Source organism: Lutjanus erythropterus, chromosome 13 (assembly GCF_056507025.1).
Source record: "Lutjanus erythropterus isolate fLutEry1 chromosome 13, fLutEry1.hap2, whole genome shotgun sequence".
Lineage (NCBI taxonomy): Eukaryota > Metazoa > Chordata > Actinopteri > Lutjaniformes > Lutjanidae > Lutjanus > Lutjanus erythropterus.
In genome coordinates this window covers 23,925,961-23,953,630 of record NC_139329.1, presented here as the reverse complement: position 1 = coordinate 23,953,630, position 27,670 = coordinate 23,925,961, and the positions used below count along the sequence as shown (strand labels likewise).

The window sequence follows — 27,670 nt, the reverse complement described above, 5'->3', positions numbered from 1 at the left end:
CAAGTGAGTGTCGCACACATTCCTGCTTCCCCTCACACGTGTTTACCTTTCTGTGTCGCCAGAGAATCACTAAACCAGTATGTAGAAGATGGTGTGGGTCAGGGACCTCGGGCACAGAGCGGCTCTGTTGAGAGTTGTTTGCTTTGCCTGGGTTCCTGGCTCTAGCCTCCCTCCATGTCCCACACCAACCCCCCTCCACCTCCCTTTTCCACTCTCCCTCTCTCTCCCTGGCTGGTCCATATGCTCAGAATCTCAGGCTAATCTCATCCAGTGCTGGCCAGTCTGCTCTCAGTATATCACCGTATAGTTTGGGGGCCTGTGTTCACGAGAAGTGACAGAGTGGGACTTTCAGAGGGTTTGTGACATCCAGAGGTGCAGGGGAGAAGATGAAGAGCGTACAGCGTAACCCTGTCTCCTCTTGTCATTGCAGTGGAGTGGCCAGATCAGACAGCAAGATCAGCGCCAAGGCCCTCTACGGTAAGTCACTGCATGAAAGGTGTACTTCATTGTTTACAAGACTTTGCCTTTAGATGCCCTTCACATGTGATTACACATGCCAGTTTTTCTGTGGCATGAGTCACTACAGACTGTTTACAGCTTACTGTTTGTAATTTAGGAGGTTGGACACTCTTATTTGTCAAGGAATAGTTTTATGAAAGCTTGCTTGCTATTACTTATTCAATTTTATATTGTGCACTGTAGTTTTCTTGAATCAGTCCCTCATAGTCCTGCCACATTAACTCTCTAGTGCACCAAATTTCATCATTTATTCATAGTACTTAGATTAGAGGATAATTCAAAAATGTTGCTAGGGAACCTGTAAAAATAACATATAATGCATTCAAACAGGCTCATGTTTACTGCGTTCATGTTATGGGCCCATTTGAACCATAGACAGTACAGGGGGTAAGGAAGGAAACACTACTGTGCATATTGAGTGGGCAGTTTAAACAGGAAGTAAACCCAGAAGCTGGAAAACTTTGTTGTCCAATGCGCCAGTTGAGTCTGATACCAAGTTTACTCAACTGTTACTGGGGCACCGTTATAGGAAAGGTCAAAGGGTACATCATCAGGAGGAACAAATCACACATTGAACATCCGCTTTATCCTTTGATACCCTTCTCAATGTAAATTGTAAAGGTATGTGGCTCAGCACTGTAATTGACTCAAATCAAAACATTATTCAATTTGCTATTCAAATGTGAGGAAATCCAACACTCTTATTCTGTCGCTCGTCACTGCAGCCTCACAGCCACACTGACCTATCCCGGTCCTCTCCCGAGAACACAAACACTCAGTGATAAGAAGGGGCCAAGGTCCTGCTGAGGGACCCCATCATGCTCAGGCTGCTTACACCTCTGTCAGACACTGAGGGACACAGGAAGGAGGCTGGGCTCCTGAAGGCAACATGAGTTTCCAGCTCTGTGCCGGGCCTGCATACCATGCTGGGATTTGTTGTTAGATGCATCTTGCCTTTTGTCATTTGTCTGCGCTGTGTAGTCATGTTGTGTGGTGCCGGGTTGCACGATATGGTAAAGCGTATTGGGATTATTTTGACAGTTACTGCAATTGTGATATGATTCACGATTTGTGGGAAAAATCATTTTTGTATCACAGCTTTCATTTTCACTGAAAAAAACAAAACAATGATGTGATCTTTGTTGTTTCTTTGGGACACAACAGTACTTAATTATAATGCTGGTTTGTCAAAGATTTTCTTCTTTCAAAAAATTACACCTTCCATGACTTGAATATTGCACTTTCATAATATTTTAATTGGTTGTGCAGCCCTAGACTATCCTTAGACATAAGGGTTCAAAAAGGTTCTCCCTAAATGGCTGAGGTTTGCCTTTTTGTAAGAATAAAGGTTCCATTAAGAACCCTTTTCATCCAAAGAACCACTCTGGAAGATACCCTTGAAGAACACTTTTCCAGGGCTCGTCAGGGCTTCTTGGTACCAGAATATGAAAGTGTTCTCGGCAGACCCTGATAAATTCCTGATAATCACTGGAATATAAAAAGGTTTATGGTGGATCCTCCTTGGTTGGTTCAAAGTAAAACCGTTCCAATATAAAAGGGCTCTTGGTAGAACCCCCTGGATGGGTTCTAGATAAGACCTTTGGAAGGGTTCTTGTTAGCACACTGAGAAGCTGGAAAGGTTTTTGTAGAGCCTCCAGAAAGGGTTCTGGGTGGAACCTTTCACAGGAGTTTCTAGGCATAACCCTTTATGTTGGGTTCTAGGTAGAATTCTCTGAAAGATTCTGCCACAAACCAAAGAGGGGTTCTCCTATGGGGGCAAGTCGAAGATCTTCACTGTGATCTTCACGATTCTAGTCAGCACCTTTATTTCTAAGAGTATATCTGTGTTGACTGACTGTCATTCTTTCATGCATACTTTGAACTGAAGGATGTGTTTGTGTTATTTTTGGGTTCCTTTTATATCTACGTTGTCGTCAGGCTGCATCACTGATCTGGCAGGACTGTGGGGAAACTCTGATCCAGTGATGGCATGACATGACATTGCACTTAGCTGTGGCATACTTGTGCTTGGGTGTGTGTTTGTGGCTGAAATAAGCTATGTTATATTAGCAGGGAGTGCAGGGCGTGCCTGCCTGTTTTTAATGTGTGGTTGGAACAGGGTGGGGATGCCCACGTATTGCAGGTGAATAAAAGACACATTGAAAAGTGGAGAGGAAGAGGCGGACTCTCGTTCACCTTTGGTCCTCCCCACACGGCCTCAGACATTAGCTCACTGGTCGGTGCCAGCACCTCCTTCCACACTGCCAACATAGAGCGACATTGTACGGAATATCACAGGCCTAGAGAGAAACCTACACCCAGGTATGACAGGACGACCTGCTCTCATGCATCGCTGCTCTGTTCCAAATTTAGAGCGGCCTCAGATGACAGATGATGGTGTTGCAGGGATGCAAGATGTTCCCAAACCATCTGACTGTGCACCTCGCCGCCTGTGAAATATTTTTGTGCCGCAAGTCGTCCAAATATCCACAGGATGCAACCGCTCCTGTGATCTCTGTGAAATATCCCACTGTATGTGTGACGAGGCTCGGCTGTTTTTCATTGGCTCACCTCACTGTGTGTGGCAGATGGTCACCACTACCTTCTCACTGCAGGATGACAGCAGCATGCCTGTCCGCCTGAAACACAGAGGTAGCAGGGTGCACGCTATTATTTACCATCAATAACAGTGGGAGATATTTGGATAGATTTATGACTGTTGCTCTGTACTTGCTGAATAAACATGTAGAGGAGCAACAGAAAAGTCTGAGCTCAATCTCCCATATGCAAAACTTACATTCACGCAGTGATGCAAATGATGCACAGGTCGTCCCACCTGATCTGTTATCAGCAGATTTGAGGCAGAGCAGAGAGGTCCCACTTCAGACTCATCTTCCGAGGACTTTAGACCCTCCAGCAGCTCTCTGGAGTTTCTCGGTGTGCGGTTGAGGAGCATGTCTCTGTCAGGTAAAATGTGTTTGGGGTGAGAGGCTGAATCAACAGGTGGAAATTCACATTGAAAAAGGCTGTTTTCTCTTGAATGTCTGTGTGTGTGTGTGTGTGTGTGTATGAAATTCAGTTAAATGTCCGCAACAGATCCACTTCTTAATGTCTGTCAGTCAATCTTGCTTATGTAGGTTCACTTGTGTCTATTTGTGTTTAGTGTTACCTGTTCTTAATGCTCAATGAAATGTGTATTTATTTGATGTTAGCTTGACTCTGTGGTGAATCAGGCTGTGAGGTGTGGTGTTGTGATACTTTGGAGACTGAGAATCTAAGAAAGAAGTGGCTCGGCCACTGAAGTGAAAAAAGCCATTTCCCATTACTAGGCTTACATGTAACCTGCGTATATGGAGAGTACTAACACAAAGTTTACTGTGTTTCACCATCAACATACAAGTTATTAATCATATAAAGCCTCAGATAGATACATTACTTCAAACAGCTGTGTTTGAGAAAAAGGAAACTAGTATGGTTTTGCAAAAAGTTGCTTTTCACTCGTTTCCAAACCAAATGTGGCTCAGTGGCTTTATGACACCAAGCTGTGGTGGTCATACTGGTTTTGACCACAGGCCCGCCACAATCAATCAATCAATCAATGCGAAAGCTCCTTGTAGTTGCTATAACCACATTTAAGGGATCATTGCAGAAAATGTGTGTTTATGCTGCTATGTGCTCTACATAAAAACTAAACTTTTTTAAACTCAAATTTTATGGATGTGGTGGTGTGTTCTTTATACCGTGACAGTTAATATTAGATTTTAAAAAGATAGCAATATATCACCTTGCTTACAGTTTACAATTACAGTTTACCGGGGCTTTCACTAACGATTATTGTTGATTAATCTGTTGATTATTTGCTTGATGAATTGATTAATTAATCCTGTCAGAACCGTACGTCTGTGTATTCCACATGTTTGCACCTATTCTTCAAGTCGTTCCTGTAATGATTATTTTCATTATTAGTGAATCTGTTTATCATTTTCTCTTTTAATGTTGTTTAGTCTATAAAATATCAGTAAATGTTGAAAAATGTTGATCATTGTGTCTTAAATCACAAAATGACACCCACAACTCAAAGCAAATAAAACAGAAAATATTCACATTTAAGAGGCTGGAGTAAGAGATTTTTTTTAAATAACAAAACAAACAAAATAGTTGGCAATTCATATTATAAGCGATTAATAACCAATTAACCGTGGCAGCTCTGCAATTTACAGTTTCATATAGCAGACGATTTTATCCAAAGCAACATACTTCTGAGAGCTGATAACAAGAAAACAACATGAGTAAGTGCCATAAAGCAAAGTTTGAGTCTGATAAGACGTAGGTGCCTAAAGGCAGGGCAAGAGGCAATGCATGGATTGCATAAGATGCATGAGATTTTTATTTATTTATCTATATTGATTATATTGATTATATTGATTTATTTTTTTGTTTTGTAGTCTATAAAGTGCAGAGGTTTTCAAGAAATAGCTGGGTCGGAAGTCTCTGTTAAAGACTGAGAGGAGCTCTGCAGACCGAACAGAGTTTGATTACTCGTTCCACCATCAGAGTCTAGCTAGTGACTTAGTGCCCTGTTGTGGTGGTTATAACAGGCACGTTTCATTGGCAGAGCATAGTGAGCGGGAAGAAGCGTAGACCTGAATGAGACCAGAATTGTAGGTGGGAGCTGTTTTAGTGTCAGGGTTTTGAAATTGATTCAGTAATACAGTATTATAATATACTGAATCATAGCCCCTGTGTCATGATGTGTATTGTATCATCAGGTGCTTTCCAATACACAGCCCTACTCGTGACATATGACCATATGTCGACACAGCAGCACGGTATCTAAAGTGTGCCCTGCAGTTATAAAAAAAAAAAAAAAATCAGGTCATGAGCTCATGTCAGCACAATGGTTTATTGTTTGAGTTATCTCTGTGTCGGATTCATTCAGCCTTTTGATGTTATGATACAGGACTTTATTGGTTCAAATGTAAACAGTTTCATGATATTTTGAACATGTGACTGTCTTGGTTTTGGGTTGAGTCAGGTTGTTTAAAGAGCAGTTATTAAAGAGGTCAGACTGTCTGATTGATCTGGGTCATGTATTGGTCTGATGATGTGCCAAGCGGCCATGTTTATCACTGGTCATTGACTCCTGAGAGCCCTGAGGATCTGCCCATCTGCTTGCTAAGTGGCTCTTATTGCAAGCTGTCGCAGCACTGTGAATTGATTGGCATAAATGTCAGTCATTAATAAGACATGGGGCGAGCTCGACTTTCAGAGCGACACCTGACGCTTGTGTTTCACCTGTGTGGAGACGAGCAGGAAGGAATCAGCAGAGAGGAAATGGCAGCAACAGGAAAGACACGTGCTTGCGTCATTTGGACTGAGGCGGTTGCATGGCTGTACAGTGAACAGTCAGAGCTCCGTCAGACATGTATACATCTCACTGAATCATCTATAAGAGAATATCAAATATTGGATGTACTTTCAAGCCTTAACACACATTTTGTTGAGTGTTAAACAAACAGCAGAGCTTTTGTGTCACAGTCAACATAAAGAGAAATGCGACTGAATGTCTGCAGAAGATAAAACCTGCGTGGCATCAACATGTTGACTCTGTTGGGTGGGGGACAGAGAGAGACCTGATATGAGACCTGGCAGTGTAGTTGATAGGAACATGCTCTCATTTAACCGTAATTGTTACCTGCAGACTATTCACGTGGTAAATAGGTCAATGAGCACACTGGCACACTCATTTAACATTTGCCAGTACAAAAACAAAGGGCCCAGCCAACACGCAACGCTGTGAACAATTGAAATGGAATTTCACCAAGTGAGTTCCAGCGGTTACAAATGTCATCAAACTTTTAACAGACCTTTACTGGTCTAAATCAGTTTTTGATATCTTCTATGACAAATTGCAGGTTATTTTAATGCTTTAAAAAAAATCTTTCTTAGACTTTAAAGTGGCTATAATCTATTTTTTATAATATCAGTGGATAAAATGACAATGGAAATTCAATGTGTGTCTAGTCAGATTTTTATATCCGTAATGTTGTCTAACCAATCACAAGAAACCAATGTCATTTTGAGCCAACGCATGCCAACATACTTTGTCTTTGCCCCTACAGTGATGAGTATGAGGGGTGTCAGCAATTAGTCAGCAATAAAATTAGTCAGCAATAAAATTAGTCAGCAATAAAATGTGTAGATAAGCTGTGTGTTGGGTCTGCTGCCACAGAAAAGAAATAAGAAGTTCCTGTAGTGTAGAGATTCAACCTGTGATTATTTTCATAGTTGATTAGTCAGTCAATTATTTTCTCAATTTGTAGATTAGACTAATATTCACAGTTAAGAAGTCTGGATCAGAGATTTTCTTTCTGTCTTTAAAAAAATCATTATTTTCAGCTTTATTGTAATGTTACAACTTCTTTGCAGCACATGTGAGCTCAGCATGCAGCATAAGTACAGAAAACAGGAGAAAAGGAAGTTGAGAGCGGGAGCGGGGGGGGGTCTTAGGAAGGGTCAATTTTAAGCTTATGTAACTTTTTCTGTCAAGTTCAGTTAACTGGTTTGACAAAATTCAAATAAGGCTTTAATTATTCAACCAAAGTACAGTGAACCTACATTTTTAAGTTGAATCAGCTCAAAATGATTTAGAGCGCACTTTAAAAGTGTTCTGGAGACAATGTTTCCAATAACTTTTTAAGCTGCTTTGTTTACAGTGAGTGCACCTCTATCTCCTGTGATTTTATCTCACATACTGTACTTTGACGTTCAGTATATGGCCTCTATTAAATGTACACCTGGTAACCTCCTGTTCGAATGTAAACTTCATCTCTACACAGTGATCGACTCACTTAATTGCTCTTTTTTTTTAGCAGTCCAGTTGTTTTCAGTAAAATCACTTAATTTAAATATAAGCAGCAGCGTGCCCTACACATTGGAGTAACTCCACTGCTTGTACACTGGAGGCTACAGATGAGATTAGATCACTGTGCAGTTACAATACACTGGCATCTTTTTACAGGAATTGTTAACCATCACGTTTATATGACTCTTGTTCCACTGCAAATTAATTTAGATAATTCATCAAAACATTTATCTGCTCATGCTCCTATCTTTTAAAGGTCAAGCGTGACTAAATAAAGCAGCTCTAATCAATATATAGCAATAACAATACATCAAATGACAACAATGTGACAGTGTGAAAGGGGTGATTCACAGTGATAAAACTACAGAGGGTTATCAGTCGACTGTATGGAGCTTCGTAGTGAGTTTCAGCTCATTGTTTATAGGTCTGGCCTGCAGCTTTACTGGTCTGGTTCACTCTCACTTATCTCATAGTTGTCTGTGGCGGCAGCAGGCAGCTGTTGTCAGTGAATCAGCTCCAAAAACTCACTGTGCGCTACCTGCTCAACGACAAACAGCAGACACACAGTTATTAACTAGTTGTGGTGAACGCAGTGAAGCATGTAGCAGCTAAAGAGACAGATATTTCCCTCAGGGGTTGATGGAGACCAAAACCAGAGCTAAAAGACAATCGATATTGGACTTACATTCATCAAGTGGCCTGAAATACAATGTTTGAATAACAATAATAATAGTGATAATAATACTAATGATGATAACTTGGATTTATGTAGTGCCTTGCATGGTACTCAAGGCTGCTTTACAAAGGACAAAACAAAGATAAATACAACAAATGTTCAATTTGTGCCCCCCAAGTGGCAAAAATACAAAGTAAAGCACATTTTGACTGGAGGGGGACTTACAACCTGCAATTATTTTTTGCCACTTGGGGAGCACAAATTAAACATTTGTTGTATAATGTTTGATGCTCACTGTGTTTCCACATTCATCTGCTGGAGGGAAAGTTTCTCAGTGCTCAAATTAAACCTGTGAGTTAGTGAGGAGGTATTTATTTAAGCATGATTCTGTAACATCACAATAACTTTTGAGGTCAGTTTGATGTGGACTTTTATTTACAGCAGTTTTATCTGGGAGGTTTAACATTTTACAATTCAGTGCCACAGATGAGGAAGTGGGCATGGTACTGTCGAGAAGAGCCATCACTGATCTTTGACTCTGCAGTAAATCTGTGTGTCTGATTGGTGCTCCAGATGGTGGTGGCTTGGTGCCAACCTGACCGACTTATGATTACAAGAGACAGGGCATATCCAGGATTTAATAATTAACTTCTCAGATTCTCTTTCTGATTTATTGGTCCTCTTGAAGGACACTTAAAAACTGTGCAAAAATATAGAATATTACATAAATAATTAGGCCACTGATGCATTTCTTGCTGAGAAAATCCTTATAAAAGAAACTGTCAAATACACTTTTGCAGCTGCCCCATGAAATAAAACGTGCACCCATTACGTGTCCCTGTCACTTCCTTATTGCCCTGCTGGTCTTTTCAGCTCTCACATTAGTGTTTCATTTCATCTGTTCGCTCTGCTGAAACGTGCAACATGTGGACTCTAGGTCTGTGTCACAGCTGGCTGTTTACTTAGTGGGAGATACAGTGAAATCGCAGGCAGGACTTTTCTGGTGGTTTCTCAGTTTCTCACTTTTAATGTTGCTGTTTTTTTCTCATCAACAGAACAGAGGAAAAAATACTCCAACTCCAATTTTATCATGCATGAGACGTCGCAGTATCATGTTGAGGTAAGATCTGCTCTCTTTCTGTTTCTCTGAAAAATGTAACTAATAGTTTTTAACGTTCATGTGTTTTAATAGTTTTAGAAATAAAGCAATAAGGAAACAGTAATCTTGACAAAAGATTTAAAACCCAGTCACTAGGTTCAAAATGAGATTAGTGCCCATTAAAACAAAATAAAAAGTTAATGTTTAATAGTTTTCGTTCATAGGAAACCTCACTGTGAGTGATCCCAGGCGTTCACAGTTTCCCATGGATTGCACTGTGTATCATGACTCTGTATTATTTGAAAATGTTAATTATTTTTTCATATAAATTACTGTATTGTTGTTATTATTTTGTTGCTAATGCATTTGGTACCTGTATACCTGCCTTGTGGCTGGAGAGATATCAGATAAGCTGAATAAAAACAGGATAGATTAGAACTGGGCGATATGTACCAAATCACAATGTCAGCATATTCACATTCATATTCACAATATTTTTACCAAATATTTCAATATCACTCCAATATTGTTGGGATGACTATTGGTGCTTTCACAAAATATTAGCACAATGAGATTTTTTAATAAATAATTATTGGTAATGTGGATACAGTGAGTAAGTGGTTGAAAGCAAATACTAGAACAAGTAGAACAGTCTGATAAGTTCAGAAAATGTCATCACTTTACTGTAATGAAGCCTTTAAAATCAGGAAACACTCATGCCATATCACAATGTAATGACATTATAAATTCAAAATTCATTGGGGCATTCTGGTAAAGCTGCAGTTTTAAACCCCATTAACGACTCCCATTTGTAACCAGTTTTAAATCTGCACTGTAGACAAAATAAACTAAATACAAAAAAGACTTAAAAAGGGAAAAGAAAATCCTGTACTTAAGTTCAACAAATATATAAATTTATCATTTTGAATCGGTCATGTGTAAACGAGATAAAGTAAATCACGTACAGTAAATTTTATTATGTATTATTCTTTTGCCCAGAGATAAAAGCTGACATACTAGTTTATCTCTTGAATACATCTCACCTACGGGAATTGTGTCATAAAAAAAAGCTATCAGGCCTCTGATTGCAGCAGTGGGGAGCTGAGTCAGAAACGTGCTGCAGGCGACATGGTAAACCATGTCCTAAGTCCGAGTGGATAGGATTTCTCTAAACGCCTCCCCATTATCACCCATCGGCAGGTAATCACAGATAACTGCCACGCTGGCAGCAGTTGCATACAAAGCTGTGGAGGTGCAGATGTTACGGTTTTGAGATCAGTTAAAATAGAACAGAAATTTCGCGCAGTTTACTAATGCTGTCAACCAGGACGGGTCTGAGGAGTGGCGTGGGGGGGTGGCAGCCCCCACTCCTAAAAGATGCCTTGCCAACCCAGCCACAATAATGTAACGTTTCTGAGATAAAATATCTTCATTTGGGGGCAAATATTGATAAATGTGATTCTTTGCGATTATTATGCCTATATATTCGCCACCCTCTAGCCACACCATGAATATGTCTCTAGCTGTCTCTGGCTGTCAGCTGAAGACACTATAAGAAATAAGTGTTCAAGCAGGTAATAGCTGTAAATGTACAGTTATAGTTAAAGGAATAGTTCAACATTTGGGGGAATATGCTTATTTGTTTTCTTGCTTAGAGTTTGATGAGAAGATTGATGCTACTCTCAATTCTGTATGTTCAATAGGAAGCTGTAGTCTGCAGGCAGTTAGCTTAGTTTAGCTTACAGACTGTAAACAGGGGAAGACAAGTGGCTAGGACGGTCCAAAGGTAAGGAAATCTGCCTACCGTAACCTCTAAAGCTCACTACTTAACACTTTATAACTCTTTTTCTGATTTTCCAAACTTACAAAGTGTAAAACCAAGTTGTGGTTTCATGGTGAGCTAGCCTACGTACTTTCCCAAATATGCTTGGCAAGTGGCTGTTTAGCTTGTTGCTGTTTTTTTTCACTTCTGTTTTTTTTTTACAGAGTAAACAAACAAACTCTAATGTGTTTATTAGTGAGCTTTAGACTTGATGGTATTTGAAATTTATGACCACTTTGGACAGCTAAGCTAAGCCAACTGACTGCTGGCTGTAGCTTCATATTAAATGAACTTTATGCAAGAAAGCAATTACATTTCCCAAAAAGTCTAAGTATTACCGAAACGCATAATTCAATAATGTGAATTTCAAATGACAACTGTTAACTTACTTAACATTCCTAGTTTCCATACAGCCATTGTTTTTAGTGACACCGGGTCATGGTCCTCTCACAGCCAAACACTTTTCATTAACCGTTTAATCCACTGTTTTCTCCTCAGCATCTCTCCACGTTCATTATGGACAAGACAGAGTCTATCGCCACAGTGGACGATGCCATCAAGAAACTGGTTCTTCTGGACTCAAAAGACAAAATCTGGACCCAGGAGATGCTCCTGCAGGTCACTGATAAGGCGGTCAGCCTGCTGGACTGTGACACACAGGTATGGCTCCACATCATGCACATCATCAGATTATGTCAACATACAATAAATGCCACATTTCATTGATTTGTGTCTTTGATCTACAGCATAACATACATGCCATGTAATGTTAAGTTAATTTACAAGTCACTTAGAGAACTACTCAGCTTGTGAAAATATAATCAAGTCTGGGAAAATACAAGTGACATAATCCAGGTAGATCGATGCTTGGGTTTATAGACTGCCTGCAATACACACACACAGCGCTGGAGAAAGGTCTGGTTCCACGCACAATCATCTTGATGCTTTGCCCAGCTATGAAGTTGCATGATGGGAATGGTAGGATTTTTGGCGCTAAAATAGAGGATACCTTGGCCTTCACTGCATTGATGCTAATATATTTTTCTTGATCTTGTGACCCTCTCCAGGATAAACTGGTACAGGAATATGAATATGAATATTTTACTGACCTACATTGATTGTGATCATGGCAATCGACACACTGAACACCTTATAAAGGAATAGTTTGTAGAAATTCATTTATTTTTTGAGAGTTAGATAAGAAGATTGTTTTCACTCTTTCCCTGTAAAAACACATTTTTTTTTGTCTTAACGCTTTGGTTTCTATATGGATTAAACAATCAAATATCATCAAATATGTTAATTTGTGATTTTGAGAGCTGCTGAGAGGGGAATTTTGTAACTGTCTGATGGAGCCAGGCTAGCTGTTACCCTCTGTTTCCGGTCTTTGTGCCAAGCCAAGCTAACCTGTCTGTGTCTGTAGCTTAATGTTTGCTGTGCAGATGAGATTTGAGATCTAACTCGATAAGAAAGCTAATAAATATATTTTCCAACATGTCAAACAATTCATTTCATTAATTATAATTTCTCCCTCATACACATGTTTTGGAAGAGTATTTGTAGAAACTCACTGAGGAATTAGCCTACTCAGATTGTATCTTGCTCTTTCTCTATAACCATTCTTCTGTCATGCTCCTGCAGGAGGAGTTGGAGAACTTCCCTCTCTCCACCATCCACATGAGTCAGACGGTCCTGAATCAGACACGATACCCCTCCGTGCTGCTGCTGGTGTGTCAGGACAAGGAGCAGCACAAACCTGACATCCACTTCTTCCACTGTGATGAGGTTGATGTAAGTCTCAGCTTGCGTCACTAGTTGTCCACACATGATTGCTTGGCTTTGTGCTTTGTGTCATTCATAAATCCAAGCTGCTGTTGTTGCAACTCCAGGTCAGATTTCACTGCTGCTGGTGGCAATGTGCTTGTGTGTATCCTTTTACATATTTGCAGCATTGTTAAGAGATATTTGGTCGGTCTATTTATAGGGTGTAATATTATAACTTACTGTGAAAACAGCAGAAAGAGCTGAGAAAAAACTGTTCATCGTCATAGCTGCATACTCACAAGGGTTGGAGAATTTAAATCTGTGAATCAGGAGAGCGGGTCATCATGATTATGTGTGCAATGAATGTAACGTGAAGTTGTAAAGTGCTTTGAGTGGTGGATAGACTAGAAAAGCTCTATGTAAAATGCTCTCCATTTATTTAAAATATCATCATCTTTTGGTTGTTGTTTTATTTCACACTTCTGTAGAATGAGCGTCAGAGTGCGTCACCATCCATGCCATTAAAACAAATGGACAAACTATGCTCTAAAACAACATAATATTGCCATTGCAAAGGCCTGTTTGTAGGCTTTTAGATGCAGTTTTAAAAAGTTCACACTGCTACCCTGTAATCTAATGTCTGGCAGCAGCCAGAGATTTGTGACATAAATGATCAAAGATGAAATGATTCAAAAGTATGGATCATAGATTGCTAAATCATGCCACTTCTGTTGTGTCCCATGAATGGTAGTTTGTGGGAAGACACAAATTATTGTTTGATTCCATTTGAACTGTGTCTCAGATTACACATATGTTGTCTGTCAATTTAAAAGAGAATTTTTCCTGATTTGTCTCTTGCCATTAACACAGTGAATACAGTTCATGACTTAGTCACTCTATGGGTAACTCCAATGACAGTGTCTGTTAGGTGACATAGACTCTATAACTGTACAAGCATGTGATGAGTTTCACTCTGCGTGTGTCGTCTCTTTCTTCAGGCTGAGATGGTCCATGCAGATATAGACAGTGCCATTGGGGACAACAAGCATGGGAAGAAAATGAGGCTTCAAACTCTGAAGTGAGAACAGTGCTGCAACACGCACACACACACGCACACACGTTCTCACAGTCAAAAACACACTGAAGGACATGACACTGACCTGTAAATAGTAGTTATCTAGCTCGATGTTTGGATGCTGAAGGATTCAATGCCTCCTCCTCTTCCTCTTCCTCCAGGGTGAACCAGGAGAAGATGAAGCGTCACAGAGAAACAATCCTCCCCCCGTCCGCCCCGAAGGGCCCCCCACCTGCTGCAAAGGGACGAGTGGCAGCCATGAACACACAAGGTGTGAATTAGGGGCAGTGGTGGCCTAAAAAGTTTGAGAAGCAACCAATTCTCTAACCAGCGGGATGAATCTGGGTGGGGAAAGTGAAGGTGTCCCTCCCTCAGTACTCCAGCAGAGTTGCTCAGTGGTTGGCAGGTCAGACTGTGGTTGCACTGGGCTCCTTCCAGATGGGTCTCTATGTGAATGTGATCAGGGCGTTCCTGAAAAAGAGAGCATTGTGAACCCCCACTGAATAAATAAAGTATCGCATGCACAGCTCATATTTTCAAAAATATGTTCTTATACATTAGTTGCATTCATATTAATGCACTTTTTGTTTAATCGCATGAGTTTTTTTGTGTTGTGGATGTAGACAGAAGAGCCTCTGGACAAAATGACGCAGAGTCACATGAAAAGCTGGCCCAGCGCATTGAGAAGGATGTGGTGAGTGTTTCTGACACCTGTCATCACATTACACATCTCATTTTCACCCCCTCATCATGCTAAATGCTTCATGCTAAAGCCCAGCATTTGTCTCCCTCAGCAAATCCTCAACTGCGCCCTGGATGACATCGAGATTTTTGTATCACGGCTGCAAAAGGCAGCGGAGGCCTTTGCTCAGCTCAACCATCGCAACAAGAGTAAGAAGAATAAGAAGAAAGGACCAGCAGGTCTGTCTCCCTTTCTTCTTCTGACGTGGTGCCACGAGTGCAGTGACAATATGACCATATTGCTCACATCAACATGTTTGTGTCTCTCTGTGTCCTGTGAGCCGGGACTCTCATCCAGTGATGCATGTGTGGTAGTACAGGCCAGTTTGGGGGTCTTTTAAGTGACACAATACTCATTACTCAATTGTCATTACTGATGTAATATTATTACTGTTAGAAACACAGAATTGTTGATTTATTGTTATCAGATAGCTAAATTCAGTGTAACTCTGCATTGAGGCTGACATGAGATGCAGATTAGATGAGCCACAACTATTTTAATATTTACAGGGATTGAAACAAAAAGTGTTGGCCTACTAATGGATTAAAAGTTTCCCTAATTATTGCTGTGTAAAGTGATAATATTACTGTAACATATTGCTGAGTAATGTTTTACCGCCAGTGGTGTGATGCCGTGCTTTTATTTTAACACACCTTGTTCCCTGTGCAGTGAGACAAACTGCACATGTAACACAAATTTGTCCGTGTCAGAGGCAAACACTCACATGCAGTGTTACTTTTCCTCACATCATTTGATAATAACAAATTTTAAAAGTAACACAGATGTGTGCTGTTCCTGACTACAGAGACAGGTGTGCTGAAAATGGTGTATTCTCTATCAAGAGAATCAGTTTCTCAACTTTAAGGATCCCATGTGGGGGCACCTGTTGATCAGGATTTGTAAGACTGATGTATTGAAACGTGGAACTTCCCCTGAAAATGCAATTTAAATGAATATTGGTACCACTTTACAATAAGACCACCTCTATAAATGATTTATATATAGTTGATAAATTGGTTATTAATCAGGTTGTAAACACAGGTCATTAATAAGCTGTTACAACACATTAGATAAAAAGGGCATCAGTGACCTGTTGCTTGCCAAATAGTGAGCTCTGATTTATCTGTCCTGTTAAGCCTCAGATCTCATCGTTTACTTTGTCTCCTTCATCAGCAGCATGTTTACCTGTCAGCTTCATCAGATTTCAGTCAAACAACTCACACTTTAAATGTTTATTACAGCAGCAGAACGTAGTTGGGGTCTGCGCTCCGACCTCATCACTCCCTGCAGATTATGTTTACTTAGAGATACTGAGGAGCTAAAAGAACAGGCAGCGATACTGATGCAGGGCAGCAGGCAGAGGAAGAGACTTACATTTTTTGCAGTTTAAATCAACCGCCAGATTGGCAGGTTGAGACTGAGGCGTGTCATGTATGTGTAACAGTGCAGCTCGTGTTGACTGCCTGAATTACTTGCCTTTAATCACAATCAGTCAGTATACTGTAATAGTCAAAAATGTTCATTTGGGATGGTTTTACACTTTACAATAAGGTTTCCTTTGCCAGTTATAAAAGGTGGTACCTCATTAGTGAGATTAATTAGTAGCAGTTACTGAATATTGCCAATTAGTGAGCCCACATCAATATATGAAAACTGTTTCATAACTTGCTTATAATTGTTTATTAATAATTTATAAAGTCTTTACAACCTAATGATGACCTAATTATAAGCCACTTACAAATCATTTATGAAGCTACTTTTATTGTAAAGTGGTACCAGAATATCACACTCAAATTCACATTATGTAACTCTGATTTGTGGGGTTGTGAGATTTTTTTAGGACCTTTTGGGTCACAAGTTGAGAAAGCATGATGTAGCACTTTTTTCTTTCTTTCACTCTCTCACCAAGGTGACTTTTCACTGGTAAAGCTGTTTATTAACTAACCGTTACTTCTAATCTTTTTTTTCCATGGAGATGTAAGTTGTAAGCTTAGATGGAAAAAATAACTTTTACGTTTATGAACCCTGGCTGAAGAGTGAAAGTTGTGTCCTGTGTGCTAACTGGGCTGGTAACTCTGGAGTCTGTGTGTGGTCATTGTTGCTCTGCTTGTTTACAGAGGGCATGCTGACCCTGCGAGCCAAACCCCCCACTGAAGCCGAGGTCATTGATAGCATGCAGAAACTGAAGCTGGCCTTAAACCTCTTGGTGAGATATCACAGCTCCTAACCTCCCTTGTTCATCACATTCACCAGCTGCCCTTCATCACCTTCTCACTGTGTATCTGTCGCTGCGCCCCCTGCAGGCCAAGCTGAAGAAACACATACAGAATCCAAGTGCGTCTGAGCTGGTTCACTTCCTCTTCGGCCCTCTGGAGATGGTAAGAAGAGCTGCTGTCATCTTGAACACTTTTTCTGAATGTCAACGGTATAAATTCATGCCACACTAAATAAGTTCTCCATGTCACTGGGTTCTGTTAAAGGGATAGTTTGGATTATTTGAAGTGGGGTTGGAGAAGCAGAAAGGAGTATCAGCATGGAAGCAAAGCAATGAACTGCTGTGAACAGGGTTGGCAGCAAAACATTAAAAAAAAAGTCCACTTAAAAAAATTAATATTAGCTTAAGTGTATGCTATATTTGGAATATTTTCACTGCTTAACCTTATCGTCAGAGAGCCTTTTCTTACAGGAAATCGCTGTTTTATAAAAGGATAGTTTGGATTCAGCAAAGTCACATGATAGCAAACAAACTAACCAACTAAGGCAGTAGTAGATCAACAACTTCTGTGTTCTGCGAGGTAGAATTACTGATTTTTCCTTTGGAGTTTGGTTGGTTTGGAGAGAGCCTTATTTGGCTTTCATAATGGTGGTTTCCCGTTGGAAAATGCTGCCTGGAATTTATAATAATGTAGCCTTTTTAAGAGCATTTCTAAATCATTTTTGTTGCTGACCCTGTCCACAGCAGTTCATTGCTCAGCTTCTGCTTCTCCAAACAGGGCGTCTCTCAGCATGTACTGTAGGTAATACACTGACCATGGATAAATACCTCATGCAACACCACTTCAAATAATCAAAACTGTCCTTTGAATGCTGACAGTCGCCTTCAAATGCACAGAATAATAATCAGTTTTGTGTCTGCATTGTCTCCAGTAGACATTCCTCTTAATGTTTTTATTTTTTATGGCACCACACCCTCTGCCGCTCGGCTAAACTCTCACCAGACTGGAGCGACGTGGCTCTCAGCTCTGACTCAGGTGCAGCCACAGTTACATAATGTTGGTTTCTCAAGTCGCAGTGTTGGGCCACACCTTCGATACTGCTGGATAGAAACACACTGCAGAGCTGTGATTGGACTCTGCGTTGATATGGTGCTCTAACCTCTGAACACATTGGATTTGCTTGATAAGGTTGAGATAAAGCCAGAGCAGTAATATTCAAAGTGACCTCCACAGTCATTTTAGTTGTTTTACAGTGTAAATAAAAGGCCTTAAGTCCACATTTTAGTGTATTCAAAAGAGGAAGTGAGGAAGTTTACTGTCAGTATTTTAGTAATGCTGCTGTTTATTTATTGCTTTCGTGCCTTCTAAAAAATGTTTTTAGATTAAATAGCAAAAATATGTTTGTGTAGTTTGGTGTCTTCTGTGAATACTGGGCTGAATATCAAACCTCAATATAGTTTGAGAAAATGTGTCCGGAGCATTCAGTATCGAAAACTTTAAATTATCAAACTTAACGCTGTTTATTTAGTCAGATCTTTCATCTTGTTTACTGTTCATATTTTTTTAAATTAATCCCCGAATGCTGAAACATTAGGGGTGTCACAATTTCTATTATTTTTCAATTAGAAAATTGATCAAAAGTAGCAGAGATAATGTAAGATGATGCAGAAAATACAGTTAAAATGGTCAGGAATGTTTGTTTATGCACAAATAAACTCTTTCTAAGATTTATTGATAAGGCCTCTTGTGAAATGGGTCACACTGGTTTGTCATTTTTTTACGAATTTTAAAAAGGGGTTTATGACAAAATTCTTGAGCAACTGCTTTTTGTTAGACAACATTATGATATGATATGTTTTCATGAGTGAAAACAAGAGGATTGCAGAAAAAACATTTTTATATTTTATATATTTGTTAATGATTTAGTAACAGCAATATAATTCAGGTTTCATATTGGCATTATATTAAATATAAAATGGATATAAAAAAAATAAATGGTACACCTGTAGGCAATATGTAGATATGAAAATGTCTCTTCTTATATTGTTAAAAAAAAGCACTTGTGTGAAGCCAGTCAGTAAACTTGTGAATGTGTCCACAGGTGCTTCAGAGCTGTGGAAGTCCTGAACTGGTGCGCTCAATAATCTCCCCTCACCTGTCCAAAGATGCTGTCGACTTCCTGCGAGGACACCTCACCCCCAAAGAGATGACCATCTTCGAGCTGCTGGGTGATGGATGGACCAAACCCCGGTACAGAAATGGCTGCATTCATATAGAGCTTTTATCCAGAGTGCTTTACAGTTTGCTCCTCATTCACACACACACACACACACACACACACACACACACACACACACACACACACCGAGCCGCCATGCAAGGTGCTGACCTGAGCATTTAGAGCAATTGGACAATTGAGCATGGGAACATTATTACTGCAGGCTCTGTCTGTACAGATGTGTAGCTTAAAGGTCACCTCTTGACCATCCTCCTCCTCCTCCTCCTCTTCCTGCAGGGCAGAGTGGCCCAGAGATCAGTGTGCTCCACCTTATTACCCAAAGTTTCGTAATGGTTGGGAGCCGCCGGCGGAGCTCTTCAGGACGGCTCCATGGGAAACAGAAGGACCCACAGGTCCGCTTGGGTCTCCCACCAGCCCCGACTACAGAAAACACTCAGCTGAAGATGTAAATGTTTTGTCTCTTAGCCACCATTTGTGAATTTACTGACCATTACAGGTCCCAAACCCCTGAAAATCAATGAACAACCTGTCTGTTTTTTCAGTTTTATGGAACTCAGTCCTCAGGCTCATCAAATGGGTAAGTAATGAAGTCCTTCACACACCTTTCTGTCTGTTTCACACACAAAAACAGACTGTGATGAGAGGATATCATGTGTCTCAACAGCTCTTACAACGGGATGCCACAGACCCGCAAATATGCCAAAATTCGCTACCACTTTGTAGCACGGAATGCCAACGAGCTGTCAGTGCTGCAGGATGAAATCCTGGAGGTAAAAACAACATAAAGACACATCACGTAGTTTCCCTATACATTAACTCAATCCAGATGTGCATTCTAGCATCTGGCATGGATGTTGCAAACCTTTCCTAGTCTTCTGTGAAGTCAGACATATCAAGTAGTTTAAAATCCAGCCTTGTTTAGGTGGCATCTAGCGTTCAAACCTTAGATTGCAACTCTGACACCGCCCCTCTCTCAACAAGAGTACGGTGGCCGTCAGCGGACAAAATGGTGAGCGAAAGCTATCTCACAACAAACTACAATTATGTGTGTAGGATGAATTACCTGTCCAGCAGAAAACAGGTAACCTCGGCGTCACTGTGAAAACGTCCTCCATCAGCGATTTCCATCGTGTAAACGCTATGCCGATGTTGATTCGTGTTTTTGCCGTTTCCTGTCATGCTTGCGTTTACTTTCTTCGCGTCTCCGCTTCTTGGATGACGGGGATTCACTGTCCGCTGCTTTTTGTTCTGGTACAGTGTATGTATGATCCTCCATTTGTCAAAACTGTGCCAGTCAAGGTTCACAACGCTAAATGGTCTGCCAGCAATCACCCGCGTCTATCCTCCCCGTCTACTTCCGTGTTTACGCTGCGGCGTCTACGTAAGGTCGCCATGGGCTTCCCAAGACTCACTGTTAGTGCAGTTTGTCCGCTCTGCGCTGCCGTAGACGGCGCAGAATGATGATCTCCGTAAGTCGACCCGACAGTATGTAACTATAAATGGCTATTTCTAAAGTAACGGGAACATATAGATTATGAGTTTACGTTGATTGATAATAATAAATAACATACTTATATATAATATATCTCATAACTAACATAACACATAACTAACTCTACATAAATTCCTGTAATTATTACACACTGGTCCTTTAGCTAAATACAATTTTGACAGTTATTGTAATAAAATTTCATAAATTTCATTGTATTTTGCTGTAACACCTACAAAAAAGTAACATGGCACCAATAAGCACTAATGCAAACAGCATTTTTTTTTTTTTTTCAAATTCCGAACACAACAAATTAAACTCAAGTACAATATCTGATAAATATATAATTTCCATCTTGGAAGTATCTGGACTGAACACTGAACTGGACTGGACGGACACTGGAAATACACTTCATTCTGGCACAAAGTCATTGCTTGATATGAGATATTTTGATTCAGTGTTGTGTTTTATGCTAAATCACTGTCTAAGGCCCTCTTGGGTTAGTCTAATCAGCTGAGCTAACATTAATGTGGCAAGAAAAAGTGTCACGACAAACCGTTCTTTAAAAATCAGTAAATTACAACTGACTTAACCTAACACCTGATCTAAATATATCAGAAAACTTGTTGGAAAGGTTTGGATCAATTTTCAATCTTTAGTTTGATGTACAAAAATTAACAAAGCAATGCTTAATGGAAATTTCTATCCAATATCATTATTAGCTTTATTGGCTGCTAGCATCAGTGTAAGTCTGTTCATATAGCAGGTTAACTTTTGACTTGTGGTTAGCATCACTGGTTAAGTCAGCACTGAGTAACAAACATTTTTAAAATTTTGAAATAGGTCTTAAATTGCATTCATAATGGTCCCTTAAAAAGTCATAAATTTACTGAAATCTGCAGAACCCATGTAAAGCTAAACACAATGCATGTCTGTTGTAAACAAATTATAAAAATTAAAAAGTCCTGCAGTGCAATTGTCAGTTCTGTGAAGTGAGATGTGAGACGTGAAATGTGTCCTGCAGGTGATAGAGGATGACAAACAGTGGTGGAAACTACGGAATCGCAGTGGCCAGGCCGGCTACGTCCCATTTAACATCCTAGACGTGGTGAAGATAGAGGAGCCAGAAGGCGTCTACGGCCAGGTGACCTGCTGTGCCACACATGCAGTGCAGTAACATTACACTCTCTGATTAAGAGACTCTTCTGATAACTTTATTAAAAACTCAGCTATTAGTGGCTGAGTTTGCTTGGCAGCACTTCCACAGACAATGTGAGGTCATGGTAGAAAGTATCGTTTAATATGAGGAAACATTTCACACTTTTGTCTGACTTGTTAAGATACCAGTTAGTCTGCTGCCTGCAGACTCAGTAGACCAGAATGCAATGCAGCCACAGGACATGTGTTTTTAATAGAGGTTTTTTTTTAGCTGTATGTACACTGTTTAGGATGTGTCAATATCACTTTCACTCACTTTACCGACAGTCATTACCCTTACCTCAACCTCACAAGCTCGGGCGTGTTGTCAGCAGGTGTCAGAATGAGGCAGAGTGGAAATCACCAACCAAAGACGGTTCAAGGTTTCTTCAGCACTACGTGCGGATACATTTGTTTTGTAGCCAGCAATCATTGCTTCCGGGTTAAAAGTACAGACAACGATAGGACACAAATAGATAACACGTTGTTTACAGAGCGTAGGAGTAATGATAAAAAGATTTTCCAGAGATAAATAAGTAATCAGGCCCTTATTACGGAAACTTCCTAAATTTGAAATCCTTCCTTTTCTCAGTTTAGGATGACATTTAGGATTTTTGGGATCATAGAAACATGTTTTCTTCAAGAATTCCAGTAAAAATCCTATCTTTTCTTAGGATAGGAATTTAGTTATTACAAACCCATCCTAACTGAAAAAAATCCTAAGTTAGGATGGAACAAACCTGTCCTAAATTCAAAATAACCGCCGCCACTGTTGTTAGGTCTGTATGGCAGTGGAAGATGGGGAACATGAACTCACTGTTATGAGAACTTTTTTCACAGAACATATAATACACATAAATCACATGTAATGAGGCACACAACAAATAAAAAGCCTGGATAAATAACAGTGAAGAACATTTGCAGCTGCATCATGCAAACGCTGGTCTGAGACATCTGTCTACTAACTTACTGCACTTGTGACTCCAGACTTTGTGCAGCAACATGTTTCCCACCCTCACTGAAAGCCTACACTCCCAAACCTCACACTACACACATTCAGGCTGCATGCAGGTTCACCAACGCCCTGCACCAGCTCCTGCATGCAGCTGCTCTTCCTGTCGAATACTTTCACACACATATTTTGTTTTTGGCTCGCGGGCAAAAATGTATCAACCAGAGTGAGATGAAAGACAAACCTGTTTTTAGAATAATACTGGCTGCAGGTGCTTTCTCATGAACTGTGTTTGTGTTTGTGTCTGTGCGTGTGTGTGTGTGCGTGTGCAGCAAGGCTATAGGACGTCACCTCCCGGTTCTCTGAGCCATGGAGACAGCTTCAACAAGGGAAGACCCAAAGACAAAAGTGAGTGAACTCAAACACGTAAACAAAGTCAGTGTTGTTTTTTTAAAGAGCAGCTCTGACAAGTTGTTCTTCTGCCATCGTGTTTCTGTGCTGCAGTGATGGACGAGGTGAACAACGAGTTATTGATGACGATCACCGCTAACAAACGCCAGCCACCCCCCAGGAAGTTTCATGTGGAGCGATCACCTGCCAGCCACGTACCGCTCTCCTTCGACTCAAACCCAGAGCAGGTGACGGTGTGGCTCAACGCAAAACGTTTCTCAAAACCGTAAGTCACCCATGACGTTCATCAATTCACCAAATCAAAATACGTCCCCACACCTTCAAGTTATGACTGAAATGTCAAGAATGCCCATACTAAAAGCTGATGGTTGGCTTGCATCGTATTTCTTTAGTGCTGTAATAAGCTTTTAAATCCACAAAGATGAATCCTGTTGACTTTAATGACTCTCAGACTCCTCCTCCACAATGAGGTCAACATTTGCAAAATATCTCAACAAATATTGGAAAGGTTGAACTGAAATTTGACGTTCACGCCCGCAGACGGATGAATTGTAATAACTTTGGTTGATCCCCTCCTGACTTCTCATGTAGTGCAGGTCATAAACTTTAGAGGTGCAGGGGATTTAATGGCAGAAATAGAATCTTATATTTCTAAGTATGTTTCTACAGTAGCCCTGAACGGACAAACCAAACACGTGCTCTGGACATTTTGCACATTTTGTGCGAGTTTCGCAGCCACCATAGGTTCTCCTACATGCTTGGAAGGGCAGATTGCGATCTGCAAGCTCACTGCTAGATGCCGCTAAATCCTCCACAGTGGTCTTTTAATGTGTCCAATTATTTGGTTTATGGTCAAACACCTGCAAAAATAATTATGTTCCCATGAGCCTCAGCTGTCTGTAGCTGTTAGCTGCTAGATTAGGCATTTATTATTACTTGGTATCAGAAATAATTAGTTGCATTACTCATTATATTGCTATATTATTTTTGTATCTTGTTGGCAGCCTTGTTGTGCTCTAAAGTTGAACCGGTGATCCAGTGAACTGTTAACACCCAGAGAGCTTTTGTTTGCAATGACAATACATCAGCCTATGAAAGCCTGCCTCCATAAATCTCCCTCATCCTCCATCCGTGGTTTAGTTTTTTGGCAAGCAGCTGACGTGACCTGCCTTACGTACATGTCATCGTAAGATAACCTACAGAGGTCAAGAAGTAATTCATTAACTCAGAGTTTCTTGGATTAGTAACTGTAATATCATTACTGCTTTGGAAATTGTAATCCTTTATACTGCATATTAATGGGTAAAGTGATAATGTTGTATATGTAATGTATATTACTGCTTAACACTGGTTATACACCTTTTCATGTCATAGGGAGGGACTGGAGTAACTAATAACTTTAATGATGTCTGTTCCATTAAATGTGCCAGTAAGCAAACATGCACAACACCAGGACTCTTGAACAGACACACCCAAAGAAATCCAGGCCTAATTAATGTTATTAAAGCTATTACAAGGAGTTTTTAAGTTGTCATGAAACATTCTCAATTTAACAAAAATCTTCTGCAGCCCGCCCAAACCTTTAACCACAACTAAATGAGTTGTTTGACTGTCTTGTGTGCAGGACGGTTGACTGTTTGGGGATCCTGACTGGAGCTCAGCTGTTTTCCCTCAACAAGGAAGAACTGAAGGCGGTGTGTGGAGAAGAAGGCGGCCGTGTCTACTATCAGGTCACCGTGCAGAAAGCAGAGCTGGAGGTAAGTCACACACGCTAACTGCTCACACACCTGTTACAGACAGAGCTGTGTCATTCAGTGTTACACAAAAAAAGTTAAACCCACGAATGAACACACTTGATTGAAAACATAAAGAAGGAAACAGACTTTAATAGATATGAATAATACACACGTTCAGACTTTACCTGGGCATGTTAAGACAAGTGAACACGCTCAGGTGCGTACAGTAAAAGCTGCTGTCGACTGTCAGAGAATCACGCTCACCTTATTAATCCAGGTGTAGTCAAACAGTGGGTGTGTGCACAGTGGATTCAGGTCAGAACTGTTTAGGCTGGATAATTTAACAATTTAACATCTCCACACATTCATAACACAATATGTTACTGACATAATGAGCCAAATTACAATATACACTAGGTGAATCTTAAACCACCAGTATTGTAAACATAAACTTTGTGACAAACTTATGAGTCTTTCAATTTAAAGCTTCTAATATGCAACATTTCCATAGTAAAATGTCTAAAAACACTGTATGTATGTTATATATTTTGTTAAGTTGTGTTCTTACATTATCCCAAATGTTTCCAACAATTGACAAACCCAGAAAAATCCATAATTTATTCAAGGTGATCCAACACAATTTAACATCATTTGTTATTGTTTTAATCTGAGAGAGACCCCTAGTGGCAGAGATTATACATTGTGCATTTTTATTATAAAATATTTTTTCTCTTTGTTATTGATCAAATGTATAATTTGCTTTGTCTGTGTCTGTTGCATGTGTGGAGGATCTAAAACAAACAGTCACTGAGCATAAATACACTGTTCACACAGGGGAAAAAAAGAGTAAACCAAAGTAAAGCAATGAGTGCTGACTCAAGTCAAAGCAGAGTGGTTTAGGAATGTATGATCTTTGCGTCAAAAATCACTTAAAGTCTCTGTCTGGATGAGGAGTTACAGTAAGAGTGTAAGTCAGAGGTCTGCAGCCTGCAGCTCCAGAACTGCATGCAGCTCTTTGACAAAAAATTTCTAATATTTTAATATGTATTTATAATTGCTATAGACTTAAAGTGATTTTTATTTTCTGCAGTTATAAAATTGTTTAGCCTATACACTAAATTTAAATATATGTATATATATATATATATATATATATATATATATATATATATATATATATATATATTATCAACTAAAATGTTGTATGCCATAGCCTACATCTTTGCGTCTGTGTTTTTTCCTCTAAATTTTTATATACTTGAGTCTCTGAGGGACACAGAGAATTTCATGGTTCTGGCTCCAGACAGATCTTTTTTCTGTTTGTGGGCAAAAAGAAAAGAAGAAAGAACCTTGAACTCTCCAAAAAGAGGAAAGGTTCAAAGACACTCTTCTGGCAAAAAGTTGAAAAGCCTTATTCACATGGTGATTTCACAGTGAAATTCTAAAAAATTGGTAATGACAGAAACACGCTGTACAAGTGTTATCATTGCTCTGTTTCCTCCCAAAGAGTGCCTTCATTACACTTGTTTACACTCCGAGAAATCTCTTATTGTTCTTAGATAAGAAAAGTAGCACTCCATAATCAGTCTGTTGGCATGAATTATGCAGTTTTATGTCATAACAGTCCAATTATTTAAAGGTCCTTAATGGCTTCTTTTTCAACTCCCTGGCCATTCTAGACTTTGAATCTTTGAAGTGTGTTGAAAGAGAAAAGATAATAAATATGTTGTTGTGTTTGATTCGCAGAAGACGAGCGGAGACTCAGAGCTGCTGGAGATCATGAAGCAGAGGCAGAAGAGGATCGACTCGGGCAGCAAAGACTGAACCAGCAGGACCCAAACAGACACTCATCGCTCTCGAACTGCAGGAGATTCTTAAATCAATCTACAGCAGAACATACTGACATGTTGTACACATTTTGAATTGTATATTTATTTTGTATCAGCTAATGTGTATGTATTCAAGTGTTTTCTTCTCTAATTATGTCTCTTTTGTTTCATTGTCTGATTACATTTTGTTGTATGAAAAGAAGAAAATGTACAGTTTTGTGTGAATGGGTGTGTGTGTGTGTGTGTGAATGCACAACAAGCATGTAACGTACGAGCAGCGCAGTTTATGCAGTTTATGCTCATTGTCAATATTGCAGCTGTTTACTAAATGACTTGGTAAATCTGTAGATTTTAGCTGTTGCATATCTAAATCTGTGCCAGAATGTGTGACACATTTTTCTGATATATAGCCAATTATTTCCACATGACTGTTTACAGGGGTGATAAATACTAAAACATGCTCTCTGTCAGTCGTCCCAGCAGGTATCAGAAGTAGTCTGATCTCATCCTGATTCATCCCTGCAGACCAGCAGTAGGTATTAATTAGGGCTGCACAATTATCGAATTTGTAATATGGCCAAGTGCAATATTCAAATTCAAAGTCCCATCATCATGATTTTAAATTTTTTTTTTCAGTAATACACAATTGTGATGTAAAAATTCCCACTAGTTGTGAATCGTATTGCAATATCTCTCAAAGTAGTAAAATAATCAGACATTCTGGCAAGCTTGCACCACAGAGAAACTGTCAATAATCCTGCATGAAAATATTGTCAATAATAGTGAGACGCTGTCATTAATGTGTTTTAATGCAGCATGATATTTTGCAGTGTGAACTGCACCAACACACAGAAATATATTAGATTATGTTGTTCTGATATGAATAATTAAATGAAGATTTTAACAAAACATCACAGGGGGTTGTAAATAGTATGGGATGCACTGTTTAAAATTAAAAAAATAAACTTGATAAATATTTGATATGACATAATTCTTGTGTTCTTGGATAATAATAATAATAATAATAATGATACCAGAG

The 27,670-nt window shown here is 39.7% G+C and overlaps 1 protein-coding gene across 1 annotated transcript; it reads left to right on the top strand.

The window, feature by feature from the left end:
• The first annotated feature begins 257 nt into the window (after window positions 1-257).
• Window positions 258-26,782, top strand: eps8l2 (EPS8 signaling adaptor L2). Its single transcript, XM_084733396.1, has 19 exons — window positions 258-477; window positions 9,116-9,180; window positions 11,480-11,641; window positions 12,623-12,772; window positions 13,744-13,823; window positions 13,982-14,091; window positions 14,444-14,514; window positions 14,615-14,741; window positions 16,680-16,768; window positions 16,866-16,940; window positions 18,880-19,028; window positions 19,294-19,462; window positions 19,560-19,594; window positions 19,682-19,787; window positions 21,531-21,650; window positions 22,988-23,063; window positions 23,160-23,331; window positions 24,691-24,823; window positions 26,549-26,782. The coding sequence occupies exons 1-19, from the start codon at window positions 387-389 to the stop codon at window positions 26,624-26,626; spliced, it is 2,058 nt and encodes a 685-aa protein (XP_084589522.1). The 5' UTR covers window positions 258-386; the 3' UTR covers window positions 26,627-26,782.
• The last annotated feature ends 888 nt before the right edge of the window (window positions 26,783-27,670 follow it).

Coding starts and splice junctions, on each gene's coding strand:
- eps8l2 (XM_084733396.1), top strand. CDS start 387: ATGAAGAGCGTACAGCGTAACCCTGTCTCCTCTTGTCATTGCAGTGGA. Junction 11,642..12,622: donor TGCTGGACTGTGACACACAG/GTATGGCTCCAC, acceptor ATGCTCCTGCAG/GAGGAGTTGGAGAACTTCCC. Junction 21,651..22,987: donor CAGAAGGCGTCTACGGCCAG/GTGACCTGCTGT, acceptor GTGCGTGTGCAG/CAAGGCTATAGGACGTCACC.